The 16157-nt window shown below is 41.2% G+C and overlaps 1 protein-coding gene across 6 annotated transcripts in view; it reads right to left on the bottom strand.

The window, feature by feature from the left end:
• The window catches only part of TECPR2 (tectonin beta-propeller repeat containing 2), a 97040-nt gene that overhangs the window by 78868 nt on the left and 2015 nt on the right, over nt 1-16157 (bottom strand). For all 6 annotated transcript variants that reach the window (XR_007128791.1, XM_047738058.1, XM_047738060.1 and 3 more), the window contains exon 2: nt 5728-6018. Coding sequence is in view for 5 of the 6 variants with exons in the window: in XM_047738058.1 (XP_047594014.1) it covers nt 5728-5946 (219 nt within the window). In the remaining variant the exon portion in view is untranslated. The remainder of the gene's footprint in view (nt 1-5727; nt 6019-16157) is intronic.

The following is a 16157-nucleotide window of genomic DNA, read 5'->3' as shown; positions in this document are numbered from 1 at the left end:
AGGGCTCAATCCCAGGACCTGAGATCATGACCTGAGCCAAAGGCAGAGGCTTAACCCACTGAGCCACCCAGGTGCCTTCCTCTTTGCTTTTGATATGGGGACAATTCAGTATCATTCCGGCCTGGAGGACACTCCTCTGTCTCTTTAAGGAGACTCTGTCCATCTCAGATCTCAGCTAGTGTGTGTTTAGTGCTAACATTTTCCCCATTCCCAAGTTGCTAGGGAGCACTTCTTGTTGCCCTGTAGCGACAATCTCTTCAAATGGAAATCTAGTTTAAAAATTTAAGGAAAAAAAAAGACTGATTTGATAGACGCCAGTTAATGATTTTCTGGACAAACACGTCACCATTAGGACCTCATCCAGCCAAGCTCCTCGGGCTCCTTGGCAGGCCGTGTCCCCTTCATATACACAAGACACAACTGCATGGAGGGCAAGTGCTCCTTGTGAGTATAATTGTACCACATTATTTTAAGACCCAGCCAGCTCTGGGGGCACCTGGGTGGCTCAGTGGGTTAAAGCCTCTGCCTTCGGCTCAAGTCGTGATCCCAGGGTCCTGGGATTGAGCCCCGCATCAGGCTTTCTGCTCAGCAGGGAGCCTGCTTCCCCTCTCTCTCTGCCTGCCTCTCTGTCTACTTGTGATCTCTGTCTGTCAAATAAATAAATAAAATCTTTAAAAAAAAAAAGACCCAGCCAGCTCTGAAGACAAAAATGACAAGAACAACAACTTAGTTAATCCATCTCTAGGATCATGTAGCTAATGACTGACAGCCAAAGCTCAGAACAGATTTTTGTGTTGTGTTTACACAAGTAATAAATGAAAACATTAACAAAAAATTCCAATAATTCCACAGTATTTAAAGAAAACAAAAAGATACCTCTTCATATTCCCTCCCTTAGCTTATCCCATTCTCATTTCCCGCAGAGACTGAAAGTATCACATCAATGGATACTCAGGGGTACTCTTCCAGATCTTTCCCTGTGTGTTCTATATACAGATACTTAGCTTTCTTTTCATACCCTAATAATCTAACTCCAAATTCTGTGTTCTTTCCAAAACAATTTTTATTTTGTATTTCCTTTTGTGATCTTCCACAATTCTAGGTTTGTATTCTATACCAAATGGATGCTTGAAAAACACTTTTGATAGTCAGGGCTGCTCAAGAATGGATTTTGGCCCCAGTAAAGTACATTTTTTTTCTGATTCCTCAGTAACAGAAAACCAGCTTAAAAAAAATGTATGTATGTGTGTGTGTATATATATATATATATATATATACACACACACATACATATACATATATATATACATGTATATATATATATGGGATTTTTCCTGGAGTGCCCTCTTTGTCTGCTGGTTCCAAGAATTTGTACTAGATTCTTTCAAATTCTGGTCATCCCTGCAAAGGTTATCTAGCACATCATTTTCCTTCAAAGCTCATAGGGCTCATCATATGATAAAGAGGATGCTAATTCTAGGTAAAACTATAAAATAGACAATTCGGTGTAATTGTAGCTTCATTCTAGGGAATGCTAAACTTGTTCCCTTAAGTTTTTTTGAGTGTGGAGGCTGAAATTTAAAAAACAGTTATATAGTTATATTTTTAAAAAACGACAATAAACTGATGATCAATGAGACACTAAAGAACTGGGTTGTAACACAACCTGAGCAAGGGACCCTAGTACCTTCCACATGGTGGAAGCCCACAAGGGTCCTGGACCTGACCCTGCCCAAGGAGCAGGCTCCAGCCTACAGTGTCACGTGGGAGACCCTGTCTGCCTTTCTGGCCTTAACTCACACCATTCCATGTCCTGCTCTGTATTCCAGTTCCATCCAAATATACTTTCTGAACACACACACACACACACTCCAACACTGAACCTTAATGCCAAAGATTACCTAATAGTGAATTAAAACCTAAGTGGCTGGGATGCCTGGGTGGCTCAGTCGGTTAAGCATCTATCTTCAGCTCAGGTCATGATTCTGGGGTCTTGGATGTGAGCCCCACGTCAGGCTCCGCACTCCACACTCAGCAGGGAGTCTGCTTCTCTCTTTGCCCCTCCCCCTGCTTGTATGCGCTCTCTCTCTCTCTCTCTCTCTCACTCCAATAAATAAATAAAATCTTGGGGAGAAAAAAAACCCTAAGGGGCTAGCAAAAATACTCTATAGTGTTAGTGGTCAGAAGAGCAGTTACCTGGGGGAGGAGTCCTGATTGGGAGCCAAACAATGGAGTCTACTGGACTGTTGAAAATGTTCTATATCCTGATATAGGTGATTACACAGATGTATACATACACTGATTCATCAAGCTGTATATTTGAGATTTGTGTATTTATGTAAATTGCACTTCAATTAAAAAGTTGAGAAAACAAAGTAAAACAGAGAAAACCTGAGAGGTCTGCTCTAATTTGAATCTGTTGAGATGTGTTTTATGCCCCAGAATATGGTCTCAGTGAATGTTCCAGGTTCACCAACAAGGAATGCATCCTCAGCTGCTGCTGAGTGGAACATTCTCTAAATGTCAACTAGACAGTGTCGGTTGATGACACTGCTCAGCTCTTCTATATTCTTGTTGGTTTTCTGTCAAATCCTTCTACCACTGAAAGAGGAGTGTTGAAGTCTCCAACTAGACTCGTGGATTCCTCTGTTTTTCCTTTCAGTTATGACAGCTTTTGCTTTGTATGTCGTGGAGCCCTGCTATTGAGGTTCACACACATTTAAGACTGCTGTGCTTCTTGGTCAACTGGGCCTTTTACCATTACGTAATAGCTCTCTTTATCCCTGGTCTTTTTTTTGCTCAAAATATTTTGACAATGGGGTGCCTGGGTGGCTCAGCTGGTTAAGCGTCTGCCTTCAGCTCATGTTCCCAGGGTCCTAGGATCCAGCCCCGCATCGGACTCCTGCTCAGCAGGGAGCCTGCTTCTCCCTCTCTCTGCCTACTGTACTTAAAGATAAATAAGATCTTTAAAAAAAAAACTTTGACATTAATATAGTCACTCTGACCTTTTAATTAGTATTTACATGATATCTTTTCATCCTTTTAATTTTTACCTACCTATATTGTTAAGTTTGAATTGAGTTTCTTATGGAAAACATATAGTTTGTTCATGATTTTTTTCTCTATTCCAGTCATTTCTTTTAACTGATATTTACAGATCATTTCCATTTAATATAACTATTGATGTGTTTTAATTAGGTCTATCATTTTCCATGACAGATTTTCCATGAACATTTTAAAAAATTCCATTTTGGTTTATAGTAATTTTTACTATACCATGTTTTCTACTGGTGGGATTACAATTTTATGTATTTAACTTTACAAAATTTATTTAGACTCAACATTTTACCTCTTCAGGTAGAATGTAGAAAACTTATCACTATAGAGTTCCCTTATATTACAGACAATTTTATAATTTTTGCCGTCAAATTATTTCAGAGAACGCAAGAGAAGAGAAAGAGACTGTTCTATTTACTTAGAGAGTTACTCTTCCTCTTCTTTCATTACTAACCTCTAAGTCTCCTTCCGGTATCATTTCTCTTTTGGTTAAAGGACTTCCTGACACAAGGAATTACTTCAGACCAGACCCCTGGTAAAAGGGTAAACCCCCTTAGTTTTCCTCCAGCTGAGAATAGTTTTATTTCACCTCCTTTCCTGATAGATATTTTCACGAGGTAAAGAATTCTAAATTGACAAGTCTTTTCTTTCAGAACTTTAAAAATGTTATACCACTGTCTTCTAGCCTCCATGCTTTCTGAGGAGAAATCTGTGGTCATTCAAATCATTGTTCCCTATAAGTAATACGTCATTTTTCCAAAGCTACTTTCAATATTTCTCTTTGTTTTTAACAATTTAATTATGAGGTATCTGGATAGGGTTTTCTTTGGTTTATCCTGTTACAAGTTTGCTGACAGATTCATAAGTCTTCGTTCTTAACTGCTTGAAGTACTGGAGAAATTTTAGATATATTAATGCATAACTATATTTTCAAAGATTAACTATGAAAAGGTCTTAAATGTTTGGGGAATTTAATCAGTCATGCGCTATTAACCAAACTAAACAAAAGCAAGAGCAATAGTTTTTATACAAGAACATTAATGTAAACTCTAGAGCCAATCTGCCCAAGTTCAGACAACAGTGCTACCACTTACTGAATGCCTGACTTGGGTAAATTACTTAATTCTCGGGGCACATGGTTGGCTCAGTGGGTTAAAGCCTATGCCTTCAGCTTAATCACTATCTCAGGGTCCTGGGATTGAGCCCTGCATTGGGCTCTCTGCTCAGCATGGAGTGTGCTTCCCCGCCCCCCTTCCACCTCTCTGCCTACTTGTGATCTCTGTCAAATTAAAAATAATAATAATAATAATACTTAATTCTCTATGCTTGAGTTGTCGCCCTGGTAAAGTGAGAATGATGAAACAGTATCTGGCTCATAGAGTTTTTACAAGAATGAATGAGTTAATATACACAAAGGTTTAGGAGAATCCCTGGCATATAGTAAGTGTTATACACATGCCAGCAATTTTTGTTATTTTAAATTGAGTATAAAGGATTAAGAAAACCTCTTTGGGGGCACCTGGGTGGCTCAGTGGGTTAAGCCTTTGCCTCTGGCTCAGGTCATGATCTCGGGGTCCTGGGATCGAGCCCCGCATCGGGCTCTCTGCTCAGCGGTGAGCCTGCTTCCCCCTCTCTCTGCCTGCCTCTCTGCCTACTTGTGATCTCTCTCTCTCTCTGTCAAATAAATAAATAAAATCTTAAAAAAAAAAAAAAAGAAAACCTCTTTGTAAGAAAGAGAGAGAGAATGTGTGCACATGCAAATGTACGAGTAGGACGGAGGGGCAGGAGAGGGAGAGAGGGAATCTTAAGCAGTCCTACACCGGGCATGGAGCCCTATGTGGGGGCTTGATCTCATGACCCTAGGATCATGACCTGAGCTGAAGCCAGGAGTCAGACACTTAACCGACTAAGCCAGCCAGGTGTCCCAAGAAAAACTAACTTTTTGAGTTAAAACTTTAACAAGTTGAATATTTATTAAAAGACAAATGTTTGTAAGCATTTCACTTAAACACAAAAGCCTTGTCTTAGTCCAGAAAAGCCTACTAACCACAGAATAGAGGCCCACAAGGCCATGAGGGAGAAGCCACAAGTTGGTCACCATTGAGTTCCTCACAAAAGCCACATACTCAGTAAACCCCAGCTACTGGCTCAGTGGGTGAACTCAATGCTGATCCGTCAACAGGTGTTGCCTACCAGCACCTACAATGCACAGACACGCAATGCCTGAAGTCAGCCAATGGAGAACAGAGGTCAGTTGAGATCCCAACAGCAGTGTTCTACAGAAGTGATCTTATTTAAGACGCATCTGTTCTAGGAGCTGGCCAATATTGATACTAATCCCTTTTTTATAATAATTTCAGCAGAAAAACTAGAGATTATTTAACTGAGTCAGTCAAGGTACTTCAAGAAGAAAATACCTACTTCCAAAGTTTTCTATTACATGTTGAACACTAAAATGTTCTCTTTTAAAGTGATGCTAGATTTTTGGAGGCAGGTTAAAAAAGTGTTTTTAGTTACATTCCACTTCAATTAAAGATGGTTTTAAAGTATTGTTTGGGTGAGACACTAAGGCCAAATCAGAAGTAAATTATCCCATGCTAGAACACATGAGCATGTTAAATGTTAGCCATGGTGACTACATGCTAAGGAGTAAAGAAAAGCAAGACTCACCTCAAAGTTGTACTTTCTCATCTGGTTGAAGTGTCTGCAGTACAGGTAGAGCATGCCGATGCTGCTGCCCACAGCAATGTAGTCCCCATTGGTATCGAGAGCTGTGAGGTAGACCACAATAGAGCGGAAGCCCTTCTGGACCTTTGTGGGAATGGCATTGAGGAGATAGTACAAGGGGCAGAACTCTCTGAATGTAATAGGCTCTGATACTGATGCCATGGCCAAGGTTGTCACAGATGATCTTCAGGCAGGAAAAGGAATGTTTACTTGGCATCTGGGGAAACCTGGGGGCTGAAGAACAAGGCATTACAATTCTTTCAACCTCTAGTCATGCCAAAAAGAAGTCACGTATAGCAGTGGGAGGAACTTGCGGGTGGGTAAAATTGTAGGTGGAGCTCAACTGAATGGATAAAGTACCTGGTTTCATTAAGATCACTTTTAAGCATTTTAATTCAACAGGCACCTCAATGCATATGGGCCCCTGTAATTCACATTGTGCTAAGTACTGTGGAGGAACGGGAAGAACATTAAAAACAGTTCTTATTCTCAAGCAGTTTATGATCTAGCCAGGCAGGCAAAAGAAACAGTGAAGATACACAAAACCTCATGTGGTTAGTGCTAATCTGTGGGTCTTGATGAGAAGAGGGAGGGAGCAATGTGGAAAAGGCTTCACTGGAAACATCCTAAACTATGAAGCCCACCAAGAGGAACGGAACATGGAAAAGAGAAACAGGAAAGACACTGTACCAGGAGAACAATGAACCAGTCCTGACGGAGAAACACACTCACTGCTGAGACAGCAGAGAAACGTGTCCCCCAGCTGGATGTTTGCAGCCTCCTTGACACCCAGAGACTCAGTTATACAACGGTTCCACCGTGAGACCAATACCTCTTGGCGCTCTAAATTCAAAACTTCCCTCAATAAGGATACTCAGTCCTCACATAGCGCGCTGTAATTTATGATGAGCTTAATCACTCGTTGAATCCTTACCCTACCTGTAAGATCACTGGTGTCAGCCCCAACTTTGAGAGGAAGGTACTAAGGACACAAGGGTCACAAGACTTGCCCAAGACCACACAGCCAAGACCTGAATCTAGGTCTTCTCCCTCCAAATCCTGGGCCCTTCTGATCCCAGAGTCACAGTTCCGACAGACAAGCAGCAGCTACAGATGGGTGTCTTGTCCCTGATTCAAGCCGGAGGTGTATTTCACTCCTTCAGTTCCATGGAGACTAAGCCCCTCTAGTAAAAACTTGTTGGGATGCTGGATTTGGAACTGTGGGTTTTCTATTCCTATAGAGTCAACCAACCAACTTCCAAGTTCTCTTATAATGAAACTCCCACCCAATTCATTTTCACCTAGGAGCCCTTGCATTGGCTGTTCCTTCTACTGGAATGCTCTTTCTCCAGATGTGACTCAGATTTTGCTGCTTCTCGGCCTGTAGGTCTCTGCTAAAATGTCCCCTTCTCCACAAGATCCCACCTGCCCAACCCCTAAAGTGAGCTTCCTACCACCACCGAGTACTCTCTATTCGCCTCTCCCTGCTTTGTCTTCTCACATATCCTTTTTCTTTGCTGTTGACTGGCCATCTCTGCCTGACCCCCTCTACCATCACTGGTCAGTAAGGCCCACAGGAATAGGACCACATCTGCTTCACTCACCCTATAGCCCCCAGCACCTAGAAAAGGATCAGGCATAACAGAGGCTCTCGGTAAGTATTTACTGAATAGCTGAATGACTTATATAAAAGGAAAATTTGCAAGGAAGGAATGAGTGACAAGAATGGAAGACAAGCAAAATATCTTTCACCACTATGGCCCCACTTCAATGCTGGAATAATAACCCCTGGATGTGTATGGCATATCCCGTGTTCCAAGCATTCTCAGACTCCTGTTCTGTTTGATAATCGCAACAGTCCATACAGTGAAGCAAGCAGGGTAATTTATGAGAGCCCTCCTAAAGGTTAACAATAAGAATCCTATCCCTCTGTGATGTTTAAGAAAACTTACTTAATACACCCTTTTGTAGCAGAGACTGAAGCTCTGGGAGGTTCAGAAATGTGCCCAAGCTCCCATAGCTTTAAATGCCCAGTGCAACAGGCATCTGGATGAGAATGTTGGTTCTGCTCATACGGCAGCACAAATCGTAAACTTAGAACCTTTTTTTTATGCTTTATTTATTTATTTGACAGACAGAGATCACAAGTAGGCAGAAAGGCAGGCAGAGAGAGATGGGGAAGCAGGCTCCCTGTTGAGCAGAAAGCCCGATGCGGGGCTCGATCCCGGACCTGGGATCATGACCTGAGCTGAAGGTAGAGGCTTTAACCCACTGAGCCACCCAGGTGCCCCTAAACTCAGAACTTTTTAAGAGCAAGACCAATCTTTGGTTATGCAAGTATTCCAGAAAGGTGGGCAAGGTTCGCATGATGCAGAAATCAAATGGAAATGAAATGGCTCTTAGGCAAACTCAAGTGAGAATAGTTGCTGACAGACACCGTGGGAAAGGAGTTAGGTCATTCAAGGACATGGGACACTAACTCCAAAACACCAACAGCAGCAGCAATAACGGTAATAGCTACTGATGTTACATCACAGCAACGATCCTTAGCACACTAACTCATGACATCCTCAAAAAATATCCTAGGAGGTCAGGACCACGGTTACCTCCATTTCTGAGATGAGGAAACTGCTCCCATTTCAACAATCTTCTTTTCATCTTCAAGTATCAGAGCAGAATAGGAGCAGAAAAGGCTTTGTTACCTCAATGAGTCTGTGCATGCAAACACACTGATAAGTTTGCATAATTTATATAATGTTTTTAAAATGAAATCTTTTATAACAGTCATAAATGTTTACCGTCAAAAAATTGGAATATGAAAAATTACAAGGAACTAAATAAACGCCGCTCATAACCCCCCCACACAGAGATGCGCTATGTGTACAGATGGTTACAGACACGCAGGCACGCACTTAATAAAGCACAAGCACTTGCCCTGTCGCTAAATGTTCCCATAGGACGTGATTTTTAAAGACTCTATAGAAAAACTGCAGAGGACACACTGTATACATAAACCAAAAATTTCCCAACTAAAATGTTTAACTTTCTACTTTAGCAGGCAAGGCGTCCCAGGAAGCAAGTGGAAATACTAAGCAGTTCACAAACATCAGCCGGCACGACCTTCCTCCTTTAAAAGGCATTTTCCACAAAGTAGCTTTGTCAAAATACGACATTTCAATTTTAAAAATTAATTCACTTGATGTGATACTATGCACTGACAGCTCCACAATCTCTGCAGAAGGTATTTCAGACTGCGGTCTGGTTCAAAGAGGGCCAGAGGATTCATCCTGACACTTGGCTGCAGTGCAGGCGCACTCTTCTAACTTGGACTGCATGTTTATTTGTGGTGGCTTAGTAGGTACTAATGGATAACACAGAAGGTCAGAGTCCCTGGAATCATCTCTTTGGCACAATCAATAATAATTCTATCAGCTTCAAAAATGTATAAGGATCCCTCCCGCACTTACCAGGTCCCAACAGAGATTAAAAATGATCACAACTCTGTGGCAGATAATGGGCTGTATAATCAAATTCTGAATCAGTTTTTCAAGCTGAAATCCTTGCGTTCAGCCCTGACTTCTCCTCCTCCCTCTCCTTCACTCCTACAACAACTCCTCACCTCATTCCATTCACTCTATTTCCTAACCTGTGTCACACCTGTCCCTTTCTCACCATCTCTGTGGCCACATCCAAGACGAAGCCATCACACATCTCACCTGAACCTCCATAGCATTCTTCTAATGACGGCTCTCCCGCTTCCACACCTGACCTTTAGGACCTGTGCTCTTATAAAGCAGTCAGAATGAACTCTGTGACTTCATCAAAATTAAAACCTTCTGTGATCCTAAAAAAAACCACACTACCAACACACTGAAAAGACAACTCACAGAACTGGGATAAATATATGTTAATCACATAACTGATAATGCATTTGTACCCAGATTATATTAAAAAACTCTTAAACCTCAATAGTAAAGAAACAATTCTTAAATGGGCAAAGGATCTGAGTACACATTTCTCCAAAGAAGACATAAAAATGGCCAATAAGCACAGTAAAGATGCTCACCATCATTAATCATCAGGGAGATGCAAAACAAAAGGACAATGAGCTATCTATCACTTTAAATACTAAGATAGCTATAATAATAAAAAAAAGACATAATATATTTTAGCAAGAATGTAAAGAAACTGAAATCCTCATACATTGCCGGTAGAAAATAAAATGATAAGGCAGCCACTATGAAAAAGTCTAGCAGTTAAAGCAGAGTTACCACATAACCCAGCAATACATACACAATAACAAATACAGACTTACGTCTACACAAAAATATTATGAAGGTAATAATATTAAAAGTAAAAATATTTAGGGGCGCCTGGGTGGCTCAGTGGCTTAAGCCTCTGCCTTCACCTCAGGTCATGTTCTCAGGGTCCTGGGATCAAGCCCCCCATTGGGCTCTCTGCTCAGCGGGGAGTCTGCTTCCCCCTCTCTCTCTGCCTGCCTCTCTGCCTACTTGTGATCTCTGTCAAATAAATAAAATCTTTAAAAAAAAAAAGTAAAAATGTTTAAAAATGCCAACTGTCCATCGAAATAACAGTATATCCATACAATGGAATATGAATTAAAGGAGTGAAGTTCTGATACATGCTACAACATGATGAACTTTGAAAACATGGTGCTAAAGTGAAAGACAGACACACAAAACCACATATTGATTCCATTTATATGAAATGCTCAGAATAATCAAACCTATACAAACAAAAAGTAAATCAGTGACTGCCTAGGATGGGAGCGGGGGTGACTGCTTAATGGTACGGGGTTTCTTTTGAGAGTAATGACAAAGTTCTTTTTGGACATTGGGAAAGTTATGTGCTATGGTGAGTGCTATGAAGTATGTAAACTTGGCAATTCACAGATCTGTACTTCTGGGGCTAATAATACATATACGTTCATTGGAAAATAAAAAATTATAAAAAATATTTAAAATTTAAAAAATTGATTGTAGTGATGGTTTCATATCTCTGTAATATACTAAAAACCACTGAATTGTACACTTTAATTGGGTAAATTATATGGTATGTAAACTATATCTTTTAAATAAAAGGGAGGAAAAGGAGAAGAAACAGCTGTCCAACACCCATTCATCATAAAAACTTCTGTAAACTAGGAATAGAGAGGAATTTCTTCAAGCTGACAAGGAATATCTACAAAAAGCAACAATTAACATCATTCTTAATGATAAGATACTCAAAGCTTCCCCACGAAGATCAGGTACAAGGGAAAGACTCATGTCACCACTCCTTTTCAACATTATACTGGAAGTTCCAGCTAATGCAATAAGACAAGAAAAAGAAATAAAAAGTATACAGTTTAGGAAGGAAGAAATAAAACTCTCTTTGCTTGCAGATGACATGATCATCTATGTAGAAAGTCTTGAAGAATCAACAAAAAACTCCTGACACTAATAAGCAATTGTATCAAGGTTATAATACAACTTAACATACAAAAGCAAACTGCTTCCCTATATACCAGCTATGACAAATGGAATTTGAAATTAAAAACACAATTCTATTTACATTAGCACTGCCCAAATTGAAATACTTAAATATAAATCTAACATAATATCTATAAGATCAATATGAGGAAAACTACAAAACTCCCATGAACAAAATCAGAGAACTAAATAAATGGAAAGATATCCCATCCTCATGGACAGGAAGATTCAATATTGTCCATATGTGAATTCTTCCCAATTTGCTCTACAGATCTGACGCAATCCCAATCAAAATCTCAGGCAAATTATTTTGTGGTATCAACAAAACTATTTTGAAATTTATATAGAGAGGCAAAGAACCAGAATAAATAACACAGTAGAAGGAGAAGAACAAAGCTAGAAGACTGATACTACCCGACTGCCAAACATACTATAAAGCTATAGTAATCAAGATAGTGTGGTATTGGCAAAAGAACAAATACACCAACAGAACAAAAGAGAGAGCCCAGAAATAGACTGGCATAAATATAGTTAACTGATTCTTGACAAAGCAGCAAAGGCAATAAATGGAGTAGAGACGGTCTTTTTTTTTTTTTTAATTTATTTGACAGATCACAAGTAGGCAGAGAGGCAGGCAGAGAGGGAGAGGAGGAGGAGGCAGGCTCCCTGCTGAGCAGAGAGCCCGATGCGGGACTCGATCCCAGGACCCTGAGATCACGACCTGAGCCGAAGGCAGAGGCTCCAACCACTGAGCCACCCAGGCGCCCCTAGAGACAGTCTTTTTAGCAAATGGTACTGAAACAACTGAACATCCACATACCAAAAAAAAAAAAAAAGATTCTAGACACAGAACTTATACCCTTCACAAAAATTAACTCAAAATGGATCACAGGCTTAAATGTAAAGCACAAAACTATAAAACTCCTACAAGAAAACATAGAAGAGGGGTGTCTGGGTGGCTCAGTTGGTTAAATGTTTGACTTCAGTACTGATCCTGGGGTCCTGGGATTGAGTCCCATGTCCGGCTCCCTGCTCAACGGGGAGCCTGCTTCTCCCTTTCCCTCTGCTGCTCCCCGTTTGTGCTCTCTTGCTTGTTCTCTCTCTCTCTCTCTCTCAAATAAATAAGTGAAATCTTTAAAAAATACACAAGAGAAGACATGCATGACTTTGACTATGATGATGACATTTTAGATGCAACACCAAAGGCATGATCCTTGAAAGAAATAATCGATAAGCTAGACTTCATTAAAACTAAAAAGCTCTGCAAAAGACAATCTCAAGGGAATGAAAAGACAAGCCAGGCTGGGAGAAAATATTTGCAAAAGACTCATCTGACAAAGGGCTGCTGCCCACAATATACAAAGAACTCTTAAAACTCAACAGTAAGGGGCGCCTGGGTGGCTCAGTGGTTAAAGCCTCTGCCTTCGGCTCAGGTCATGATCCCAGGGTCCTGGGATCGAGCCTCGCATCGGGCTCTCTGCTCGGCAGGGAGCCTGCCTCCTCCTCCTCTCTCTCTGCCTACTTGTGATCTGTCTGTCAAATAAATGAAAATCTTTAAAAAAAAAAAAAAAAAACCTCAACAGTAAGAAACAACCCAATTTAAAAATGGGCCAAACACCTAACAGACACATCACCAGAGAAGATATACAGATGGCAAACAAGCATATGAAAAGGTGTTCTACACCATGTGTCATCAGGGAAATGATAATGAAAATGAGGTACATGCCTATTAGAACAGCCAAAATCCCCAACACTGACAACACCAAATGCTGGTGAGGATGTGGTGCAACTGGGACTCTCATTCGCTGCTGGTGGGTATGTGAAATGCTACAGTTACTTTGGAAAATGTTTTTGTTTTGTTTTGTTTTTACAAACTAAACAATCTGGCGTGTCTAGCTGACACAGTCTGTAGAGCATGCAACTCTTGATCTTGGGGTCGTGAGTCTGAGCCCCATACTGGGCATTGAACCTACTTAAAAAAAAAAAAAAAACAACTAATCTAAACATAATCTTATTATATCATCTAGCAATTACATTCCTTGGTATTTATCCAAAAGAGTTGCACACTTATGTTCATATACAAACCTTCACCCAGATATTTATACCAGCTTTATTCATAATTGTTAAAACTTGTAAGCAACTAAGATATCCTTTAGTAGGTGAATGTATAAATAAACGATGGTATATTCAGATGATGGACTATCACTCAGTATTAAAAAGACATGGGCTATAAGCCATGAAAAGAGAGAGAGGAACCTTAAATGCATAATACTAAGTGAAAGAAGCCAATCTGAAAAGGCTACATCCTGTATTATTCCAACTATGCAGCATTCTGGAGAAGGCAAAACTATGGAGGCAGTAGATCAGGCTGTCAGGGGCTGTGCAGGGAGGGGAAGGGATGAATAAACTAAATAAAAAAAGCACAGACTTTTAGGGCAGCGAAAATACTGATACCATAATGACAGACACATGTCATCCAAACCCACAGGATGTGCGCCACCAAAAGTTAGCCCATAAGTAAATGACAGACTCTGGTTGATTATGATGTGTCAGTGTAGGTTCGTCAATTGTAACAAATGTTCTAATGTTGATACTGGGGGAGACCGAGCATGTGCAGGGATATATGAGAAATCCACATCTTTTCTTCAACTTTCCTGTGAACCTAAAACTGCTTTGAAGGAAGTCTTTTTTTTTTTTTTTAAAAGATGTTATTTATTTGACAGACAGAGATTACAAGTAGGCAGAGAGGCAGACAGAGAGAGAGGAGGAAGCAGGCTCCCTGCTGAGCAGAGAGCCCGATGTGGGGCTCGATCCCAGGACTCTGAGATCATGACCTGAGCCGAAGGCAGAGGCTTTAACCCACTGAGCCACCCAGGCGCCCTGGAAGTCTTTTTTTTTTTTTTTTTTTTAATAAGAGTTCTTCAAAAGAGAAACGGGTAGGTCTCATACTACCATCTGATTCAAAATTCCTCAGGGGTTCCCCAGTGCTCCCAGAAAAACCAGTGCCTTTCAGTGGCCTACATAAGGCTCTGTGTGGCCAGCCTTCCTGGCTCCGTCCCTCACATACCTGTCCCTCCCAACCTGTCTGCCAAGTTCCTGCGGCACTGACCCACTCTCTCCCTACTCAGGCCTCTATTCCCTTTACTCCAGTGATCTTTCCTCTCACTCACAAACCTGGCTTCCCAAAGGGCCTCCCTGAGCACAGCATGCAGTCCTTCGGCCCCTCCTCTCTGTCATGTCACTATGTATACATCCTTCATACTCTCATCACAAGCTTTAGTCCCTTTATTTGCTAAGCAGGTTAATGATCATCACTCCTGAAAATATAAGCAACAAATGTAAACCCTAATAACCTAACAATATCTTTGGCACAGGGTAGATACTCAATAAAGATTTGCTGAATGAATAATACAATATTAACTTCAGGTCTTACTGCAAAAGAATATTCCCCATCCAATCTTTAAAATCAATAGTGCTTCTTTGGTCACAAATATTTCCATTAAAAAGACAAGACACCACTCTGCAACATTCTTCTTCTAGACAGGATGCTTCCCTCCCCCAGGGGTACCTACCATCAACCCCCTACACCTGCAAGGGGGTCAGCGGATCTTCATGCTGACTGACAGCACCCTAATGCCACCTCGGTGGGCAGTTTTTTAAAACTGGAGCAAGGCCATCAATACATAGTCTAAATCATTCACTTAGTACTACAGGAACCATGAGCTTCCCAAGCACTCTACAACTCAAATGGTTTAAGAACTGTTTCCCAAGTCTCTAGGAAGACAATAATGTCCCTGTTGTATAGTCTATTCTTAAAGTCTGGCCACAACATCTTGCAAGTGTTAAAATTTCACAGCTGAGCGTAATGAGACTGAAGCAGTCATTTACCTTCCAGATTAAATTTTGTTATTTCCCTGCTGCCATATCTGTCACTGGCTAGCCAGACGAAAGCATGGGAGGAGAACATTTTTAAAAAATGGTCTGGGGGCACCTGGGTGGTCGTCAGTTAAGTATCCGACTCTTGACTGCAGCTCAGGTCATGATCTAGGGTCTGGGCTCAGTGTGGTGTCTACTTGCGACTCTCTCCTCTGCCCCTCCCCCGCACTCTCTCTCTTCTCAAATAAACAAAGCTTTAGAAAAACGAATGGTCTGTGTCTAGCTTGATGCCGGGTCGCTCTTCCTTCCACACACTCCACGATGCAGCTGCAAAGGGCTTCCTGCCACAGTCCCTGAACACGCCATGACCTGTAGGTCTTTGCAAAGACCCCCCTCCTCCTTTCCCACTCCCTCCAACACACACACTGTAAGAGCTAGTTCTCCCCTAGGAGACCTTCGCAGTCTGCCTCTGACACTTAGTTGGTCTTTCTCAGCTCTCGGAGAACATTCTGCGCCTCATTGTCACACAGTAGCCCATCGTTTGTTTTCCAGCTTCTCTAATGGACTCTTGGTAGTCTTCACCCATGGCCTTCTCGTCTGTATGCTCTGCGGAGCTTCCAAAGACCACCAGTGTCTGGTACAATCAGCCCTCAACCACTGTTCAACTGAGCTCTCAAAACACTATGCCAGGATTCCCCAAGGATGACAACCCCGAATACAAGACCACGCTACCTCAGTAGCACCCACCATTTTGCAAAAGTTCACTAGTCTCTTAAGCCCAGGCCCATTCGTTTCAACTGAACACACACTTTGAACAATTGCTCACTTCTACCTCAGCAGTTCGCGGAACTGTTAACTACTCCCTCCCGATTCTACCAAGCTCCTTGTGCTTTGCGATATCTAGAAATCTCTCCATGCTTGAACCAAAGCTTATTTTCATTATATGTATAACTGTTACCTGATCTTCCCTTCATGTTTCCAAGCTTAATCAACGGTGCTCTTCCT

The sequence above is a fragment of the Lutra lutra genome, chromosome 7, assembly GCF_902655055.1.
Source record: "Lutra lutra chromosome 7, mLutLut1.2, whole genome shotgun sequence".
NCBI lineage: Eukaryota > Metazoa > Chordata > Mammalia > Carnivora > Mustelidae > Lutra > Lutra lutra.
This window is presented reverse-complemented; position numbering and strand designations above follow the sequence as displayed.